The sequence below is a fragment of the Chrysochloris asiatica genome, unplaced genomic scaffold (assembly GCF_000296735.1).
Source record: "Chrysochloris asiatica unplaced genomic scaffold, ChrAsi1.0 scaffold00002, whole genome shotgun sequence".
NCBI classification, from domain to species: domain Eukaryota; kingdom Metazoa; phylum Chordata; class Mammalia; order Afrosoricida; family Chrysochloridae; genus Chrysochloris; species Chrysochloris asiatica.
The window spans coordinates 30,553,722-30,575,858 of record NW_006408520.1 but is presented as its reverse complement, the minus strand read 5'-3'; the positions used below and the strand labels follow the sequence as shown (position 1 = coordinate 30,575,858).

The following is a 22,137-nucleotide window of genomic DNA, read 5'->3' as shown; positions in this document are numbered from 1 at the left end:
CCGCCCTCTCCAAGTGCTGCTCCCAAACAAGCCCGAATCTTACGTGTTCCTTGGTGCAATCCCTCCCATTCACCCTGAGGAACCCGCGAAGGTGATCTCCACTCACCGCCTGAAACACAGTCATCAACAGCAACCGCAGGCCAAACGGCAGCCGAAGCCATCCTTCCGGCCCAACCGCCATAGCCACCGTTTTCCGTAGTTCTCCGGTGTCATCTAGGGCACCGCTCTGCTAGGGCGTCCACTCCAGCGCCTGATCTAAAACAGAATGCTAAGAGCCGTTGCCTTCAAATATCTCATTCTTCTGGGACGGGTATTACCTGAAGGCATATTAAACCTTAAACAGGATAAACTATAAAGACAGTCGCCGGGTCCTTTCGAAAACCCAAATCAGGCATTTTCCTAAACTCCCTAAATGTGTGCATCTCTGGCTCCTTCTTTCCATTCACGACATTTCGTCAAGCAGCCAAGAAGCACCGCCTTCATCCGTTTCGGCCTGCCTTCTTTTCCAAGTCTATCCAATCGAATGCTATTTTAGTTGAGACCTGTGGCACAGGAAACCAACCGTAACGCGAACCGGGAGCAGTGTGCCGCGGTTCTTCGGACCAATAAGCACAAGCGAACGGGATGAAGGGTGGGGCCTCTGGTTGCCGAGCAGCGTACGTGGAGGCGTGCGCGTGGTAAAGGAGGGGGATGGGAGGGGGCGGGCCGAGGGCGGCGCAGTCGCAGCCGCAGCCCTGGTGGAGGAACGCGCGGCTGCGAGCAAAGGACGGAGGGAAGGGAGCTAGAGAGGAAAGCAGGCAGGCTAGAAGGCGGGTGCGGGGACGGAGATTGAGGCAGTAGAGGGAGGCGAGAGCCTTGCAGCTTCTTCGCGCTGTTTGCTGCGCGGGCTTTGGAGGGGTACTCGTGGAGTCTGTAGAGGAAAAGCAGGCACCGGTGGCGTTGGTACTGGTGTCTGGGGGCGGGGGACTGGGGAGGCGAGAAGGGGGGTTGCTGCGGTGGTTCTCCCGCTGTTGCGCTCTCCTTTCCTCACTCCCGGCTCGGTGGGCTCCTCCCGGCGTATCTGTCGCCTCCGGGGTCCCGCTTCCCGCCCCCCGCGGTATGTCTTGATCCCGAGCAGCGGGTTTCATGGGGCTCCTCAGGATTATGATGCCGCCCAAGTTGCAGCTGCTGGCGGTGGTGGCCTTCGCGGTGGCGATGCTTTTCTTGGAGAACCAGATCCAGAAACTGGAGGAGTCCCGGTCCAAGCTAGGTGAGGAACCGAGCTACTCCGGATGAGTGATGTGAAAGGGGCCGGGCCGGGTAGGCATTGCTACCGGAATAAATGGGCGTTCGTTTAACCTGGGGTCTGGCTCTAGGAGCTTGGGCTGGGGGACTTCGAGAGCACAAGCTCCAAGAATGGGGTGAACGAAGCTTGAGGGGCGTGTTGGGCTGGCGAGGTCGCGGGCACTGGCTGCAGTATTGGACTTCCCCGGGCCAGAGGGTTGCCCCGAAAGTGGCGCGCGCGAGAAACCGAACTCGGTAGGGAGCTGCGCTGCTGGGAGGAAAGAGACGCTTCCAGCCTCGTGTGTGCTTTTAAAAGTACTACGGAAAGCCTTGGCAGTGCCAGGGGAGGAATCTTCTAATTTGAAATGTGGGTACCGGGAGAACGGAATCTTTTGGGATAGGGGTTCAGGAAGGGATAGATGGTAGATGTGCAGATATGGAAGGAGATGCTGGGAGTGATGGTGAGTAAAGGAATACACTGTAGTGAGTTGCACTCTAGTGCTGGGGGCAGCAAGGGACCACACAACTGACTTGAGAGGTGGGCTCCCCAGGTAGAGCAGGAAAGCAAATAAAAAGCATCCGCGGGGTAACGAAACGGGGCGTGCAGGGCTTTACATTATTTTTTTTAGTGACACTAAACTGATTAAAGCTTTGGGCTTATGGATACGGAAGTTATTATTAATGCGTCGAAGAGGTTTACATTTATGAAAGGACAAGTAAGATGATGCAGAAAGTTAACCATATGGTTACGTGCTAGAAAGCGTTAACAATGCTTACTTAAATAGGTGAAGGAGTCTGAAGTACAAAAACTTGGAATGTGAAGTGGTGAAAGAAAGACTAGAAAAATGCACGTACTTTAAGATTAGTAGAGAACTTTGGCATTTGGAGGAGCTCAGGATGGGGGAGCAAGTGTTAAAAAGGAAAGGAATGTCAGAGATAAATTTTGATTGAAAAATGTACACGACACTAAAAATTTAACTGAAGAGGCTGTAATTTGATCATGGAAAAGTAATGTGACATGTTTTTGTGAATACACTTTCACCTCAGCATCATTTAAAATAACTTGAAAAGTAAGCAATAAAATATCTTCAGCAGTGTAGTTCAAGATAGTTCAAGGACTATCTATAAGGAACAGCTAGATGCTGCTGTGGGTTATGATCTTTAAAGAGAATAAGTCAAGAACGAATTGTAATTTTATATATCCTATGATGTTAGCTTTGGTAGCGTAGTGGTTACGAATCGGGCTGCGAACCTTAAGGTCAGTGTTTCGAAACTACCAGCCGCTCCGCGGGAGAAAGATGAGGCTTTCTACTCCCGTAAGGATTTACACCCTTGGAAACCCTGTACAGGGTCGCTATGGGTCGGAACCGACTCGACGGCACTTAACAACAACAACATGATGTTAGTGACATGAGTCTGTTCCGACTCATTGAGACCCTGTATAGGGTTTCCAAGGAGCAGCTGGTGGATTTGAACTTCTGATCCCTACAATAGCTATTTTCAACCTTCGTTGTTGTTGTTGTTAAGTACCGTGGAGTCGGTTCCGACTCATAGTGACCCTGCACAGGGTTTCCGAGGCTGTAAATCTTTACGGCAGGAGAAAGGCTCATCTTTCTTCCGCGGAATAGCTGGTAGTTTCGAACTGCTGACCTTGAGGTTAGCGGCCTGATAAGTAACCACTACGCTACCAGAGCTCCTTGGTAGACTGCAAAAACCGTGCAGACATTTTAAAGAGCAATGTATCAAAGAGCATCAAAGAGCATCAAATAACTGATGCAACAAAAACTGAAGAGAAAAAGACAACTCAGTCCTCAATGGTTTTGTGCTCATGGAGTCGGTTTCTACCCCATAGCGTCCATATGTAGGGTTTCGGAAGCTGCATGTTTTTACTGGAGCAGAAAGATTCAATTTTCTCCCTCTGCAACTGGTAGTTTCGAACTGCTGACCTTGAGGTTAGCAGCTCTACTTGTAACTGTTGTTGAGTGCTGTGGAGTCAATTCCAACTTTAGTGACCCTGCATAAGGTTTCCGAGGCTTTACCGGAGCAGAAAGCCTCATCTTTATTCTGCGGAACAGCTGGTAGTTTCGAACTGCTGACCTTGAGCTTATCAGCCGGATTCGTACCCACTACGCTACCAGAGCTCCTTAGAGCACCTTGATGATGATGATGTTGTTATGAAATGCTGTCAAGTCGATTCCAACCCATAGCGACCCTGTATAGGGTTTCCTAGCTCATTGATAGTAGAATCAAAATTACACCGTACAATTCTGAAGCAATACCAAATTCATTTATCATGATTTTAATGAATATGTGCCTTGTATGATAAAATGTTTACTTTAAACATTGAGGGTTGACCAATATGCTTTTACTTTTTGCTTAGATATTTTCAGCTGCATTCAGGGTCACAGTCTTCTTAATGATGATCCAGCTTTGTAGACAAAAGTAACTCCTCTTTAAAGAAAGTTGGGTGTTGGATGAAAATGAAATTTGCATTCTTTGTTGTATTGCTATTTGGAATTATCTGGAGTTAATTTATTAGACACATAACAATGATAGAGAATGAATAACTCCAAATTTTAATTTCTTTGCTTAACAATTTTCACACTAACTTGAAAGTGGTTTCCATAGAGACAACATGGATGGGTTTAAAAAGAAAGTTTATCTAAAGTTTTAGAAAGCCACAAGTAGGAAATGCATATTTTCTCTCAAACACCAAAAAAAACTTTAAATTCTATCAGAATGAATTACTATCTATAAAAATAAGTAATTAAAAAATTTATAAAATATTATAAAAATAAGTAATTCTCAAAAATGATCTTAGTAAAGAAGCTTCAAAAACAAAAGGATATAATAATTACCTGGAGATTAAAAAAAAAAAAAACCAAGGCATAAAACATGTAACTTAATGTTTACATTAGCAGTCTTGCTTTTTTAAAAGTCTTATAAAAAGTCGGTATTAGTAATTAGACCTCATAGGATAGGAAAGCAGTTGAAGGCATATTGACCATTTAAAAAATTTAGTCTTCTAAGAATGCTATGGCATTTTTACAGATGTTGGGAAAGGCTCAGAGGTTATAACTTGCTCAAGATCACATAGCTAGTGAGTGGCAGGACTTGGTTTGGAAATAAGGTTAATCTAATTCCAAATCCAGTGTTCCTTTAATTATACAGAGCTGCTTGAGTCTTTGTATTGGTGTTACACTAAGATAGAGCTGTTAGAATATAATTTATAAATTGTAATACCATTGTTTAACTGCATTGATTGCTAGGAATGAATATCATTTTGAGAAAATCCAATTTCTGACACAAAGGGATTGGCTTAGCATAATGGCTGTCCCATGTTTATATTCCTATAATGAGCATAATTATATTACCCAATGAAATGACTGAAATAGATAGCTTATTTCTGCTACAGGGAAAAAAAACCCGTGGTTGCTTTCTGTAAGTGTAAAATCACAACATTAAAAAACATTTTAATTTTGACATCAGAAAAACTATTGAACATTTTGTCCATGAAAACAGTTTTGAGTGTTTATTATCTTTTCTGTTGTAGAAACTTTAAAAGGTTTGTCTTGTGTGTACCTTGATTTAAGCTTATTTTGATGGTGAAACATTTGATAGATAAATGTTTAAAATTAAAATGCTTTTATTGCCCACTTAGAAAATTAAATTTGCAAAAAACCTTTTTACAAAATGCAATGCAGATTTTAACATCTTATTTTAAAATAAGATTAAAGTCTTATTTTTAAAAACTAAGTGTGAGATCATGGTATACATATTACTCTACAGCTTATTTTTTTTTCTCCCATATAATATCATAGACATTTTTCCAGATCAATGTATATAAATGTACTCATTCTAATAGCTGTGTAATATTCCATAATAAACATGTGTTATAAATTATTAAGCTATATGCCAGTAATAGACATTCAGGTTGTCTTCCCTCCATCCCCCTTTTTATTAACTGTTTCTGTCTCTCGTTGTTGTAATCAATACTACAAGAAACATCCTTTTACATGCAGTGATCTCCTTATGAGGAGCTCTGGCAGCGTAGTGGTTACGAATCGGGCTGTGAACCTTAAGGTCAGCAGTTTGAAACTACCAGCTGTTCCACAGAAGAAAGATGGGTTGTTTTGCTCCCATAAAGATTTACGAAACCCTGTACAGGGTCGCTATGAGTCGGAACCCACTCCACAGCACACAACCAACCATCTCACGTGTTAATGCCAGTGGAATAGATTCTCTTATATAGATTGCTGGGGCAAAGGTTATATGTATTTTATAATTTAATGTATTTTAAATAGGTTAAATTCTCCTCCCTCATATTTTTTTTCCTAAAAGTTTACAGTAGTTTTGCCCTCATAAGCACTAGATGCTGTTGTTTGTTGTTGTTGTTAAATGCCATCAAATCAGTTCCTACTCAGCAATCCTGTATAAGGTTTCCAAGGAGTGGCTGGTGGCTTTGAACCTCTGACCTTATTGTTGTTACATGCCGTAGAGTCAGTTTAGAATTATAGCGACATTGTCGAGGGTTTCCAAGGAGCTGCTGGTGAGCTTTAACCGCCAGCCGTGTGGTTCAAACCGACCTTGCAGTCCAGCGCATTAACCCACAGCGCCACACCAGGACTCCTTGAGGGTAGTAGTCCAGTGTTTCTCCTACAGTGCCACACCAGGACTCCGTAGATCCTATTAGCTTTTAATTTTTGCTAGTCCACACCTGTGAAATGGTATGTTTTGCGTTACTTAACATATCCTCAACTTTTAGTTAAGCTGAACGTAGCTATGTATGCTTATTTCCCTTTCACTTGCCAGTTCATTGTCTATTTTTATGGAGTTCTGGTATGGCACTATATGATAAACACTAGACTGCTGAACATAAAATCGGCAGTTCAAACCCACCAGCTACCCCTTGGAAACCTTATACAGGGTTGCTATGAGTCGAGACCAATTCCACGGCACTTCACCATCACCACCACCATATCATGTCTTGATGGAGTCCTGGTGTGGTGCTGTCGCATAAGCACTGGACTGTTAACTACCAGCCGCTCCACGGGAGAAAGATGAGGCTTTCTATTCCCGTAAAGATTTACACCCTTGGAAACCTTGTACAGGGTCGCTATGGGTCGGAACCGACTCGACGGCACTTCACAACAACAACAGCTAACCACATGATCAGCAGCTCAAACCCACCAACTACACGTTGGAAACCCTATATAGGGTTAGAACCACTTGAGAGAAGTAAACAACAACAACATGTTTTGATCTGTTTTTCTCTGTCATTGTCTCCTGAGTTTGTTTATGATGTGCTTTACTTATACAGAAGTTATAAAATTTCTATGGTCAAATATCAGTTTAGACAAGTAGTTTACCTTTGTTGAGATTCTACCCAACCAAGATTATGCACATTCTCCTTATGGTTTTATTACAGTATTTTATAGTTTCCTTTCTTTACATTTAGCCATTTAAGCCATTTATATACATGTAGAGATTTATTGTAAATTTAGGGAATGGTTACTTATGCCAAATACTATTGTTGTAGTTGTTAGGTACCATCGAGTTGGTACTGACTAGTAGCGACCCTATGCACAACAGAACGAAACACTGCCCCGTCTTGTGTCAGCCTCACACTTGTTGCTACATTTGAACCCATCGCTGCTGCCACTGTGCCAATCCATCTTGTTGGGGGCATCCTCTCTTTCTCCAACCTGTGTTACTATATTAGTGAAAAGTTTTTTCCCCCACAGTAACTGTTATAATCCTTTTAATTATTTATTAAGCTTTCAAGTACCTTTGGATCATTTTTGGACTCTGATTTTTTCCACCAATCAGTGATTGTTTAAACCGTAGGGTTTCATGTAGGATTCAAGGCATCTATAAATTGCCTGAAATGCATGCATATCTTTCATCAGATTTGCAAAGGAGTATGGGATCCTTTTAATACTAAGAACCACTGACTTATAGTAAATGCTTCATATTTAATGTGGTGTGTTTTTTGTTTGCTTTTAATGTTAACATTACAACATGCAGCTTGTGAGTTAGATTTTGGAGACAAGCGTGTTAACTGTGAAAAAAAATCTGTGGGAAAAGTAGTAAATTATGTTGAAAATACTTCATTTTATTAAAATGCACATACTTAATTTTCTAACAGAAGTAAGAAAATGAAGGGATGTCAGAATGAAAACTAGCTATGGCTTGAAATTGTACATAAATCAGAATTTGTTATGATTAAAAAGTAGTTCTTTGTGTGCTGATGCTGACTGATGGGACAGTGTGATGAAATCTTCCTTTGTTACATAAATGTTGGAATTATATGTTTGATAGTTTTATTTCTATAGGACCCAAGCGTTTAATTTTTGTTGATCACATCTTTGTAACATTACCATGTAAGTTTATGAATGTTGAAATCTTTTAGATGAGGATATTAATTTAGAGTGGATTATATAGCCATCTCTGTTTGTGAAAATTATGCTCCTGCGTTCTTGTGTGCTATTGAGTTGATTCTGGCTCATAGCCACAGAGTAGAACTTCCTCATAAGGTTTCCTAGGCTGTCATCTTCATGGAAGCAGATCCCCAGATCTTTTCTCCAGTGAATCTATTGCTGGGTTTGTACTGACACGCTTTCTGCTAACATCTAAGTACTGAGCCACTGTGCCACCACACTTCCTTACTCTGTTCTTTAAACCTCTTAAACAAGTAAACTAACTCCAAGACCAGGGAATTAACAGCAAGATTGCTGTTTGGAAATTGGTAGCTTTTACATTGTATTAGGCCATGTTGTTAAGTGCTGTTGAGTCAGTTCCGATTCATAGCGACCCTGCGGAGGATTTCCAAGGAGTTGCTGGTGTGTTTGAACAGCCAGCCTGTCAGTTAGAAGTCCAGTGTTTATCCTGCCGTCATACCAGGACTCAGTAAAAGGCCATAATAATACCTAGAAAATGCCCCCAAGAATAGTAGATTCTAAAATCATTTTGAAAACCTCTCACAATAGAGACTTTGGGTTAATAGGAATACAGTTATTCTAGAATTGCAAATTGGTGCTTCACTTATGAGTCCTGAACATCTAGTGTGCTGTGCAGTAGTCACCTGAAACAGTTGATCTCAATTAAGGTAATTTCAGGGAAGATGTCTGCCTACCATTATGTTAAGTTTTATAATAGCTTTTTGGTACTTAGTGAAATTGAAATAATAAAGAGCATTCAAATAGTGCTCTTCAGAAAGACTACTTTTGAGAGATGTACTTACAGATGGACTTCATAATCATAGCTCACTATAGCTTAATTGTTTGCACCTACTGAGTCCTGATGTGGTGCTGTGGGTTAATGCGCTGGACTGCAAGGTTGGTTTGAACCACAAGGTAGGGGGTTCAGACTCACCAGTAGCTCCTTGGAAACCTTACACAGGGTTGCCATGATTTGGAAATGATGCAACGGCTCTTAACAACACTCCCAGCTACTAGGAACTCTGGTCGAATAGTGGTGATGTCTCAGGCTGCTAATCTGAAGGTCAGCAGTTTGAAACTACCAGTGGTTCCATAGGAGAAAGAGGAGTCTTTTTACAGTCTTGGAAACCCTATACAGGGTCTCTCTGAGTCAGATCTGACTCCATTGCACACCACCACTACCCACTTACTAGGGAGCCTGGTGGCTTTGAAGGATGAGCACTGGACTACAAACCACAAGGTTGGCATTTAGACCCCACCAGCTTCTCTTCAGGAATAAGATGAGACTTTCTGCTTCCACAAAGATTTACAACTTTGGAACCTCTACACGGGTCACTATGAGTCAGAACCGAGTCGACGGCACTTAAACCCGACCACCACTTTCTACCTGTTAATTATGCATTGTTAGTGTTTCTTTTGGACCATTTATGCATCTGATTCTGTCCCTTCGCTTAAGGACATTTGTTAAGCTCTTTTTCACTTTTCTATAATTATCATTTCCCCTTCCTTCTAGATCATTATGAACATGCTACTATTTCTCCTTATCTGTGGCACTGTAGGATAAGCACTAGATTGCCTTCCTTTTTCATTGTTCAACTTTCATATGCTTATGAGGCAATTGACAAAAACCTTGGTTTGGTAAGCTCCCTAAATCCACTGATCAGTTTTTTGGTACTTATCAGCAGAATTTGACGCAATCTTTCACTCCAGTTTTCTTAAATCAATTATCTTTTCTTCTGCTGCTGTGGCCAGGGCTCTCTTTCTGTTGGCTTATTCTTTTCATTTCAGTCTAACGTAAGAATGCCTTATGGTTCCGTTCTTGGAACTCTTCTCTCTTTTCTAGATTTACATGCTGACAATTTTGAATATATCTAGTTTAGATGTATTTCCTAAACATTGATTCACATAATCATTTTCCCACTCAAAAATTTCTTTGTATAATTAATGGACTTCTCAAATTCACTTCTCAAAATGGATGTTCTGGTCTTTCTGTCCCCTGCCTTCCCTCATCCAACCCAGTTGGTTTTACTTTTGTCTTTCCCTGTCTCAGTTGGTGGCAACTCCAGCCTTCCTGTTGTTAGGATTTTCCTTGACCTTCCTTTTTTCACACTTGCCATCTAATCTTCAGGGGAATCCTACTGGTTTTACCTTGAAAATATTTCTAGAATGTAAGTACTTCTGACACTTCACCTGTTAACATCCGAATCCTTAGATTACTGACACATCTTAACTAGTGTCTACTTACACACTAGCTTCCTTATAGACTATTCTTGATTTAGTCTCTACAGAGAGCTTTTAAAACATAAACTACTGCATATAGCAAACTACTGCATGCAACACTCTACTGTATAAAATTCTTTAGAAGCTCTCTGAATTGGAATAATTTTAGCTGCTTTTAAAACAGAGTGTACAATTGTATTGAATTAACACAATACAAACTCCCCCCTCTACACCATACTTTACGTACTGTTATTGTGAAGTCGATTCCGACTCAGCAACCCTATATAGCGTTTCCGAGGAGTGACTGATGAATTCGAACCTCCGACCATGAGGTCCAGTGCATTATCCCACAGCGCCACACCAGGCTTCCCACCTTATGTGTTGTTGTTAAGTGCTGTTGAGTTGGTACCAACTCATAGCGACTTTGTGTAGGGTTTCCAAGGAGCAGCTAGTGAGCCTGAACTGCCTACTTTATAGATCAAGCTGACCTTGCAGTCCAGGGCATTAACCCACAGCACCACACCAGGGCTCCACCTTATGTATTAGGTGCCCTTTTTTTGTAGGTAGTTTACCTCAGTATCTTGGATACCTCTCGTCTTGTTTTACTATCCCCTCAGACTTGGAGTTCTCTGCTATTAGCCAGCAGAAGGGGCAAGAGAAGATGGCTAGGTGCTTCCTTCTAAACTTGTTTGGTCTTTTTTGCCCTCAGTCAGTTGGTGAGCACTGTTCACCATCTATATGAAAGAGGGATTTTAGCAGGCAGTGACTTACCAGCTTCAACAGTGTATTATAGAAAGGGTTGTTGTTGTTAAGTGCTGTCGAGTCTATTCTGACCCATAGTGACCCTGTATAGGGTTTCCGAGAAAGGGTAGCATATGCTTTTCAATTCTTGTGAATAAATCCTAAAAATTAGTTAGAATTGTTTTCTGGTCTATAGTATCCAACTGTATTATTAAATATTCCCTGTGAACTTGATTAAATATATATTCTATTGTTACTGGGTGGCATGTGCTGTCATTGTCAATTAGGTCAAATTGGTTTGTAGGATTATTCCAGCCCTTATATTCTTGTTGATTGTCTGCGTACTTGTTCTCCATTATATGGAGAGGATTTTGAGATCTGAATAAAATTGTGGACTTGTCTGTCAGTCATTGCAGTTTTGTCACTTTTTCTATAGTTTTGAAATTTTGTTATTAGATGCATGAATGTTGAGGACTGTCATGTGTTGTCGTGGATAATGTATTATCATTTGCTCTGGAATCTGCTTTGTCTGGTATTAATATAATTAGTTTAATTTTCTTTTGGTTCCTGCTAGCATGTATATCTTTACCAATTATGTTAATATTAACCTATTTCTGCCTTTGTATTTAATGTGGATTTTTTGTTGGCAGCATGTAGTTTGGGTTTGCAATGACTTTTCTAACCTCTCTCTTTTAAGTGGACTGTTTAGAACATTTATTTTTAGTTTGATTATTGATATAGTGGAGTCCTGGTGTGGCGCTGTGGGTTAATGCATCAGACTGCAAAGCCGTTTAAACTGCAAGGTTGGTGGTTCAAGCTCACCAGCTGCTCCTCACAAACTCTATACAGGGTCACTATGGATTGGAATCAACTCGACGGCACTTAACAACAACAACAAAACATTGATATAGTTGGGTTTTAAATCTCTTAAGTTTCAACTTGTAGTTTGTCTCATCTATTTACTGTTCCCTCTTCCCTATTCTTTTTTTTTTTTTTTGCTTTTTAGATTAATTCAATATATTTTGTAATTCTATTTCATGTTTTATGATAGGTTATTAACAGTATTCTTTGCTGTATTTTCTTTTATGGGTATTAGTATACTTTATTATCATTTTGAGAATAGTATAAGACACTTATACTTTAATCCATTTCATCCCTTCTAGCTTTTTGCTATTATTATATATTTTATTTCAATACAAATACATAATAAAAATATTATAAACTTTATAATATACAACAAATATGAACCTAAAAACAAACCACCTGCCTTTGACTTGCTGTGAAATCCTAGTGACCCTACAGGCTGGAGCGGACCTGCTCCATAAGATTTCTAAGATTGGCCATCTTTATGCCACATGTTTCTCCCAGGGAGCATCTGGTGGGTTTGAACCGCCTACCTTTTGCTTAGCAGCCGAGTACTTCAACTACTGTCCCATAAGGGCTCCTGAAACCCTACATTGTTGTTGTTAGGTGCCATCTGCTCAGTGCCAACTCATAGAGACCCTGTGTACCATAGAATGAAGCACTGCCCAGTTCTGTGCCATCCTCACAGTTATTTTACATTTGAGCCCATTTTTGCAGTCACAGTGTCAGTCTGTCAAGTTGAGGGTCTTCTTTTTTACTGACACTCCATTTACCAAGCATGGTTTCTTTTTCCAGGGACTGGTCCCTCCTGACACTATGGCCAAAATATGTGAGATCAAGACGCACCATTGTCGCTTCTCAGGATCAATTTGGCCATACTTCTTTCAAAAAAGATTTGTTTGTTCTTCTGGCAGTATATACTATATATTCAGTATTCTTTGCCAACACCGTAATTCAAATGCATCAGTTCTTCTTAGATCTTCCTTACTGATTGTCCAGCTTTCACATGCATATGTGGCAGTTGAAAATACCATGGGTTGGGTCAGGTGCACCTTACACCTCAAACTAACATCTTTGTTCTTGAGCACTTTACAGAGATCCTATGCAGTAGATTTGCCTAATGCAATATATTACTTGATTTCTGGACTGCTGCTTCCATGAGTGTGGATTGTGCATCCCAGCAAAATGAAGTCTGAGAGTGAGGGTGAACTTGTTTGAACAGAACATCTGTTAATAGACTAGGCCACACCACCAAGAAAAATGCTTCTTTCAGCTAACTGACTGAATGCTCTTATCAGCTCACAAAATGGAAGGTGATCACATAATGTCTGCCAAACCATGTAGGATCATAGCCTTGCTAAATTGACACATAGCATAATCATCACAAACTTCTTGGCCAGTATTTGGCATTTGGTGGAATGTATGGTAGTTTAGGCTATAGGAAAATAAAGTCTTTTTTTAAATTTAGTTTTTAAGCTGTTCTTTCTTGTCTTATTTGGTAATTTTACATTATTATTATTATTAGTTACTCTGTAGAATTTTCAAGGACTGATTTTTTGCAAGCAAATCACCAAGACTTTCTTCTGAGATATCTTTGGTTGGTTTCAGTCTGACAGCCCTTTGGTTAACAGCTGAGCATGTTGTTAGCCACTTGTCTGGTAAGTGTTTGGATAAATGGTGATGTTACATGAGTCTGAATTTGATGTTCAGATCAGCTGTTTCTTGCCTCATTTTGTTGTTGTTAAGTGCTGTTGAATCAGTTCTGATTCATAGCGACCCTGTATAGGGTTTCCAAGGAATGACTGGTGAGCTTGAACCGCTGACTTGCAGTTCAAACTGACCTTTTGGTCCAGCGCATTAACCCTCAGTGCTATACCAGGACTCTGGGACTTACTTATTAGAAAGGTGTAAAAATCACTGGCAATTTATATGTTTTGCCTTTGAAAGAAATCAGTTTGCTTTGGAATAAATTAAGGAAAAGCCCTTACTTTTTAATGTTACTGGACTATCCTCACTCTGTCCTACTAAGCCTTTGCCATCTTGTTTGTCAGTTTAAGGCTAGATTTAACAAAATGTAAAGAAAATTTGAAACTATGGTAGAGGAATATATGTGTTTCTGCATAAAATATACTCTGTGAATCCCAAACAGTTTTTTTTAAAGCATAAATGACAGTCGAGTCAGAAAAGTAAGAAAGAACCAAGCTATTTTTCCACTTCGGAAAAAGTTGTACGTGATATCCGTTGCTGTCAATTTTCCCTTGGTGATTCATTGTCATACATTCATATAGAGGACACAATACAATGAGTGTGTTCTGTATTTTAATGTAGAAAGTTAGTTTTTTCATTTCAATATAGAAAAAATACATTGTACTTTTATATTTATTGCTGGGATTGCAAGGATAACTAAAGAACTACAAAATTCTTAAATAACACGCAGCCTTGAAAACTAGTAACTCAGGTGAACAATTTGCCATTCTCCAGAAAAACATTTTGGTAAACTAGAAAGACTATGAGTGATGTGATCACCTCTTTTACCTTATATTATCATTACGGCTTTTTCCATATACTATAGTAGTATTCTTAAAAGTAAAGGTCATCTTTGCTGAAGTTTTGCCATATAGTTACTATACCCGATGATTTGATTTTCTAACTATCATAGCTTTTTATGCTTTGGGATACTTTTTTGGTTTTCCTGATTAGCAAGGGAAAAAAAGTCTTAAATGAGATGCTGGATTTGTTTTTCTTGTGAAACATTAGGATCTTTATTTGCTTGCACTTTAGCAGTACCCTTAAGACTATTCGTAATTCATTACTAAGTGGATTTATCATCCCAGAATTAGAATGACAGACTTGATGAACACCATGAACATTTGTTCATAATTCACCTAACCCTTCTTTGTCCCCACATGAGGTGTACTAAGATGGAAACTGTATCTAATTTTCATATGTTAATACAGACTTTGGGGAATTATTTTCTAGAACAGAATTATCAAGAGGCCCTATTATTTTCTAAGTAGATTTTATTTTATCATAAGTAGATGTTAGTATTATGATTAATATTCTAAGGGATCTAATGGAAAGTTTGTAATCACAAAGGAAGAGTCAACTTCTTTGTTTTTGTGTTAGGCATCCTTTTTTCCTTCCCCCTGAATTGCCGCTTTCATCTGAACACTTTTAACTGCCTAACCAAGGTGCTGTAGGAGAGACAGTGGACTGCTAACCTCAAGGTTGGTATTTCAAACCCACCAACTATTCCTGGGACATTTACAGTGTGACTGTGAGTTGGAACTGACTCTGCAGCACTTAACAACAACAACCATGTGTTTTTAACATGAATTTATAGTCTCCCAAACATCAAAATGTTGCCTACATTGCTCATCTAATATGTTGCTCACTTTTTTTCATGAGATCCCTTAGAATATTAACCATAAAATAAAAATTAAACCCATTGCTGTTGATCCAGTCGATGCTTACTCAATGGTGACCTCCTGTGCTATAGAGTAGAACTCCATAGGGTTTTCTTTGCTGTAATCTTATTGGGTGAGCCCCGATGTGGCACTGTAGTGTAAGCCCTGGGCTGCTAACTGCAAGGTCAGTGGTTCAAACCCACTAGCCCCTCCTGGAAAATGCTATACAAGGTTGCTGTGAGTCAGAAGACACTCGACAGCACTTAACAGCTACAATCTTAATGACTAGACCTTTCTTCTGTGGTAATCTTAGATGTGTTCAAACTGCCAACTTTTAAATGAGCACAAACTGTTTATACTATCTGATGAGTTATATTAATCATGTTATTGTTAAGTGCCTTTGAGTCGGTTCTGAGTCGTAGTGACCCTGTATAGGGTTTCTGAGGAGCAGCTGATGAGTTTGAACCACCAACTTTGCTGTTCAAACCTACCTTGTGGTCCTGTGCTCATCCTACAGTGCCCCACCAGGACTTTGTTTAAATCCCTGCCATATCTAGTTCATGTATGTGCTTTGTTTCTTCAGACTGACTTTTTTTTTTTTAGCGTGTCTGGTAATATTTTACTGAAAGTTGGGCATGATAATGTTGAGTAAAAAGGGGGTAAAATAGCTTTCTAAAGTGTAAGACCAGGAGGTAGGCTGTGTTTACTTTTTGCTGTAGTTGTGGTGTGAGAGGCTAAAATGTTCACTGGTGTTCTTGCTTCTCTCTTTCCTATTGTCGTTACATTTTCCTAGAGACCCCTTTTGTAGGATTTTTAGTCTTGAAGTTCTTTCAGCTGTTGTTGTTGTTGTTGTTAAAGTACCATCCAGTTGGTTCTGACTTATCGCAGCGCAGTTGAGGGTTTCTGAGGAGCAGCTTTACTGAAGGAACCTTATTGATGTGGTAAGAAGCTCTAGTGATACAGTCGTTAAGTGCCTGGTTGCTAACTGAAAGTTTGGCAGTTCAAACCAACTCAGCTCTGTGGGAGAAGGACCAGCTGATCTACTTCAAATAAGATGACAGCAAAGAACACCTGTTGTTGTTAATTGTGACCCTGTATAGGGTTTCCAAGGAGCGGCTGGTAAGATTGAACCACCTTTCGGTTCAAACTGACCTTGTGGTTCAGTGCTTTATCCCACAGCACCACACCAGGACTCCAAAAGAATACCTTACAGGGCACTTACTCTGCCTCATGGTATGTGCTGTGATTTGGAATCCACTTGGTGGCACCCAGTAACAACAGCAACAATAACAATTGATATGGTGGTAAGGTGTCAGGTGTCTGGGTGGGGAAGATTCTATAGTCCTGTGATCAGGTCTTAATCTTTTAGCAAGTCCCTGGGCTGTGTGACCTTCACAAGTGCTTCTCAGCTACCTTTTCTCCCTTACATGAGATAGGAAGGAGGGAGTTGTAGTTGGGGTTTTCCCTTTTCCCAAACTGGTTTGTCTCTGGTAAAAGCCAAGGTGATTGGATTGTGGTAAAATCATTTCCTTTGAGGGCAGGCCTTTGTGAAAGAGAGCAGTGAGCTGTGTTCCATGTTTCCAAGTGGTTACTCTTTCTCCCTTGCTGAGAGCAGGAGAATTTTCCTGTCAGTTATGCTTTAAGTGTTGTGTCAGACTGCCTCCACAACCAAAAGTCAAACCAGTTGCTGTTGAGTCTGATTCTAACGCATGGTTAACCGCGTAGGCCATTTTTGCTGTAGTCTTTACTGAAGCATTTTGCTATACCTTTGTTACTTGGTGCTGCTGAGTGGGTTCAGACCATTAGGGTAGTTGCTGATCGCAAACCACTTGCACCTCCCAGGGACCCACTAATGGCTCCTGGTGCAGACTTTTGCTTCTGGACTTTTCTGTTCCTGGTAAATTGTGGTTTTCTTATCTGTCTTTTTCCAGTTTTAGGAGTAAAGTTTTGCTCTGTAACCTCAACTCTGGGATGAGTATAAGAAGAAGTTTTTCAGTTTTTTTTTCTTGTGAGGACAGAAATGTCAACTTCTAAAGTCTTCATATATCAGACTGAAAAATCATTAATGATACTTCATGGAGGATTGCATAATTTGTTTCTATTTTACTTTTTGATTGTTATTCTTTAGTCCATCTAGAATTTAGGTATGTAGGGATATAGGGAACAGGGGGTATTTCTGGACCATTCTATAAAGACATCATTTTCTAAAATCTCATTCTTATGTTAGGATTATATTATTTTCAATTTCTATAGCTTTATTTTATTCTTTAGTACTTGGTTGGAATAATCTTTCCTGTATAATTTTTTGCTTTATATGCCAATTTATGATTCCAGTTGAACCTCATTTGCTTTATATGCCTAATGATTATTCCAGTTGAATCTCAGAATAATTTTGTCCAATTAAAAACAATAAGGCTTGTAAACAATTAGGTTTATAGTTCCTTAACTCACTGTCATCAAGTTTATCCCAGCTCACAGTGACCCTGTGTGGGGTCTCCAAGGTTGTAAATCTTTAAGGGAGCAGAAGGCTTCATCTTTGTGCCACAGAGCGCCTGGTGGGTTTGAATTGCTGATCTTATTGCTAGTGGCCCAATGCTTACCCTACGAGGCCACCAAGGCTCCTTAGGTTTATAGTTGTTATTTTGTTAAGTGCTGTTGAATCTGTTCTGAGGAATGGCTGGTAAGTTTGAACCACCAGCCAGTGCTTATCCTACAGTGCCACACCAGGACTCCAGGTTTGTTGTTGTTGTTGTTAAGTGCCATCAAGTCGGTTCCCACTCATAGCGACCCTGTATAGGGTTTCCAAGGCTTTTAAATATTAATGGGAGCAGAAGGACTCATCTTTCCCTGACGGAGCAGCTGGTAGGCTTGAACTGTGGACCTTGTAGTTCACAGTTCAGTACTTATTATATGGAGCCACCGTGCTTCCAGTTTTACAGTTAGAATTACTTAAAGTTAGGGAGTATGGTGTCTTGGTAGGTGACAGCACTGGACTGTGAACTACAAGGTTGGCGGTTTGAGCACACCAGCTGCTCTGAGGGAGAACAATGGGGCTTTCTGCTTCCACAAAGATTTACAGGCTTGGAAACCTTATACAGGATCACTGTGAGTCAGAACTGACTTGACAGCACTTAACAATTTAAAATAAAGATGTGAACAGAATGATAGTATTAAGATTTGGACTTCTCCGTTTGGAAACATTGATTTTGATCTTTTACATCTTGTTGTTGTTAAGTGCCATCGAGTCGATTCTGACCCATAACGACCCTGTATAGGGTTTCCAAGGAGCACCTGGTGAGCTTGAACCACTGACCTTGCAGTTCAAATGACTTTGCAGTCTGACACATTAGCCCACAGTGCCTTGGGAGTTTGATAATTTTTTTGTCTAAGTTAGACAAGTTTCTTGTGAGATATATTTTCTGTATTAAAAAAGAAAAAAAAATCTTGGAATGATTTTAGGTTTACAGATTCACATAGAAATTGCTTAACTAGCATAGAAAAGTTCCATGTAGCCTTCAACCAGCTTTGCCCAATGATAACATCTTGTGAGACCATATATACTACATTATCAACACTAGAAAATTGAAATTGATAGAATCTTGGTGTGGCACTGTAGGATAAGCACTAAACTGCAAGGTCGGGTTGAACCATAAGTTCAGCAGTTCAGTACTCGGAAACACTGTACAGGAAACAGACATGATGGCACTAAACAGAATAACACTACTTAATATATGGTGGCGTATTCAATAACCATTATATAGAAGGTAGATAAGAATTAAAAGAGTGTAATTTCCTAGAAAGAAAATGGAAAAATGGTCATTTAAAAAAAAATAAAGTTAATGTAACTCCTTTGTGATGTGAATTTAGTATACATTCTTATTTCTGATGATTTAAGATGATGTCCAGGTTTTTACTATGACTTAGAGTGAATGAATTGTAAAAAAAATATATTTTTTAACTGTCACAGAGTATTGGAATCTCTCTCCCTCTTACATTTCTTAGTCTTTATTTTTTGTGGGGGAGGGGCTGTTTTCTATTCTTAGTTTAATGTCTGACATTTTTCTTAAAATTTTTTGTCACTTTTATTGGATTTTGTCAGATTGTCTTTGCTTCTGTCCTGTGTAAATATCCCAATAGAATCTCAGTTAATTGGAATTTTTGTGTAGCTGTATTGGTGTCTTTAGGCACCTTTATCTTCTTCATGTGTTTTATTACCACATTTTTAGTATCTCCTCTTCCACGTATTTTAAGATGTAATGTTGTTGTTGTTAGGTGCCATCGAGTCGGCACTGACTCATAGAGACCCTATACACAGCAGAACAAAACAATGTCTGATCCTGGGCCAACCCCACTACCCACTACCGGTGCCACACTTGAGTCCATCGATGCTGCCACCTGGCTGATCCATCTCGTTGGCGGTCTTCCTCTTTTTCTGTGACCCTCCATTTTACCAAGCATGATATCCTTCTCCAGAGACTGTTCTCTCCTGACAACATGTCCAAAGTATGAGAGACACTGTAAGATGTAATAAGTTACTCTTCTTTTTAGTAACCTAATTGGGCAAAATGTTTCATTATGCTGTACATAAAGTCTCTACGAGTTGGTAGCGACTCAATGGCACCTAACAACAACAATTAAGAAAAATTTATGAAACCACATATATACCTATAGATCTTTTATATAATATACTTTCACATATATTATATCATTAAGCCATTGGCCTTTCTTACATGTGTGCAAAGACAATTATCATTCTCTGACATCTAACTAGATAATTTTGCTCAATATTTTTAGCTTGTATGCCTAGCACCGAGCCATTACTTTAACATTGACAATCTGAAATCCACTGGAAGGAAAAAGCTAAGATTATATATTTTTTTCTGGTCAAAGGAAAGGTACATTGTTGGAGCATAGTGGTGTGGTTTTGTGATAGTGGTGTGTCATCGAGTTGGTTCTGACTCAGAACAGCCCTGTAAAGTGTTCCGGAGGCTGTAAATCTTTACATGAGCATAAAGCCTTATCTTTCTCTACTAGTGGCTGGTAGATTTGAACTGCTGACCTTGCAGGTAGCATCCCAATGCATAACCCACTGGTCTACCAGGACTCCTTTAGAACTTGGTACATAAGTGTATTTTTATGTTTGAAGGTGATCTCATCTAGGGACATCCCTTTTTCAAAAGTTTTATTCTGAGTTAAGGAGAAGTTAGATGAGTGAGTATGTATTCTTGCAGAGGATAACAGCTTGATGTTTTGAAATTCAAGTATATACTGTCTTTTTTGTATGGGAGTAGGGGAATTTTCTAGACCCCATTAAAGCACTGTTGCTTAATTTTTAAATGAGGCTCTTCTTTCCCAATACTTAAATACCAATCATTTTCAATTAAGTTGCTGCGGAATAATTCCTCCTGTTGTTCTCTAAAGCTTACTCATTCTTTTCCCAGTTGAGTTCTTTATTTTTGCTCTCTTTTGACAGCATTTTTGGGGGGGAAAGCTGTGACTCCCTGCATAGCTTTTGTGATAGCCTAGTTATGAGAAACGGCAGGATAAATGTTCACATGTTATAACTACCCCCAACCCCCTCCACTTTTTTTTTGGACTGGAGTTGGATGGATTAGTTAAAAAAACCAAACAAAAGAGAGTGAGTATTGCCAAGCATTCAGATATTTCTTTTGTCTAACTTACCTTGGCACCGTTGAGTAACTGCTTATGAGTAGGGTTTTCACACATTTTCTGTTAGAAAATAAGGAATTGAAAAAAAAAATAAATGGGTAACTGATTAGCATAGACCTCACAGACATGTTGGATGTATTAATTGATTCTTAGAGAATCTAGAAAATATCAAAAATATTGTAAATGTAGGCTACCTTTATAATGAAATAAATGCTGGCTTGTAAAAAAGAATTCAGCTTGTGGAGGAAACTTCCTTTGATGGAGAGATTTGACTTGAGTTTCTGTATGGTCTTTTATTCTGAATACTAATTAGTATTTGAACATATGTAAAATTTTTTTTTTAGTTGTGAAGTGTTAATAGATTCCATTTAAATTTCTTTCCATATAAAATGTGTAGGAGTGCTTCTTGAGATTTACTTTTAAACTTGGTGTTTTCTCATTGATAAGGATGAACCGTTTCCATCATTACCATTTTAACTTTTATTTTCCTTAACAACAAGAGTTAAATGTAAGATTTAAGAAAAATGTTTCATCTCAGTTATTTGGAGGCAGTGACTAGGTGCAGCTGTACATAATCAGCTATAAAAAGCTTGCTCCCATTCTTCCTCAGTTCTTGTGGCTTAACTTTTTTGTCTCATTGATTTTCTGTGAATTTGCTTTTGTTGTGGGAAAATTAGTTTGTTTGAGCTGATATACATCAGTATTGCTTATGAAAAAAGTTACTGTGAGGAGCCTTGTTGGCACAGTGGCTTCAGCAATAGGCTTCTAATTGAAACATTGGTGGTTTGAGCCCACCAGCTGTTCCAAGAAAGAAAGATGAAGCAATTTCCAGAACCCTATATAGCTATTCTACTCTATCCTGTAGGGTTGCTGTGAGTCAGACTAACTGACTCGACTGTGGTACGTTTAGATTTGATATGGTGTGTTGACTCCACATTGTGTGTGCATTAATGTTTTGGATTCATGAAATACTGAATTGCCCTTGTACTTTTGTAATGTTAGAATCTTAGAGCAGTGGTTCTTAACAGTGGTTACGAGTTAGAATCACCTGGAAAGTTCTAAAAAATGCTGATGCCTGGGTTTCACTCTCCATAGTTGTTTTGGAGTGTGTTCTGAGTCTCAGCTCCCTAGATGATTCTATTGTGTAGCTAACTTTGAGAGGCTCTATTCCAGGGAGTCATAATGAACCTTCTCATTGCATGTACAATGTTTTGCATTTTAATTTGTCCTAAAAATAATTATTGTCATAGTTGTAAAACTAGCATGCCTGTTTTAAATTGTGATTTTCAGTTTACCGTCGCCACCTTAAAATGAACATTGTTATAATGCTACGTATAATTCAAAAGTGGTGCGTTATATTTGTCCAAAAGATTAGAAGCCTTTTATAATTGATAATGCCATTTTCTTTTCAAAATAATAGGTTGTTGTTGTTAGCTGCCATCGAGTTGGTACTGACCCATAGCGACCTTATGTACAGCAGAACAAAACACTGCCTGATCCTAGGCCAACCTCACTACTGTTGCCACTCTTGA

The 22,137-nt window shown here is 39.4% G+C and overlaps 1 protein-coding gene across 1 annotated transcript in view; it reads left to right on the top strand.

The window, feature by feature from the left end:
• The first annotated feature begins 768 nt into the window (after positions 1 to 768).
• Positions 769 to 22,137, top strand: part of HS2ST1 (heparan sulfate 2-O-sulfotransferase 1) — a 220,169-nt gene continuing 198,800 nt past the window's right edge. The window contains exon 1 of the mRNA XM_006830984.1: positions 769 to 1,249. Coding sequence (XP_006831047.1) covers positions 1,126 to 1,249 — 124 coding nt within the window. The 5' untranslated portion in view covers positions 769 to 1,125. The remainder of the gene's footprint in view (positions 1,250 to 22,137) is intronic.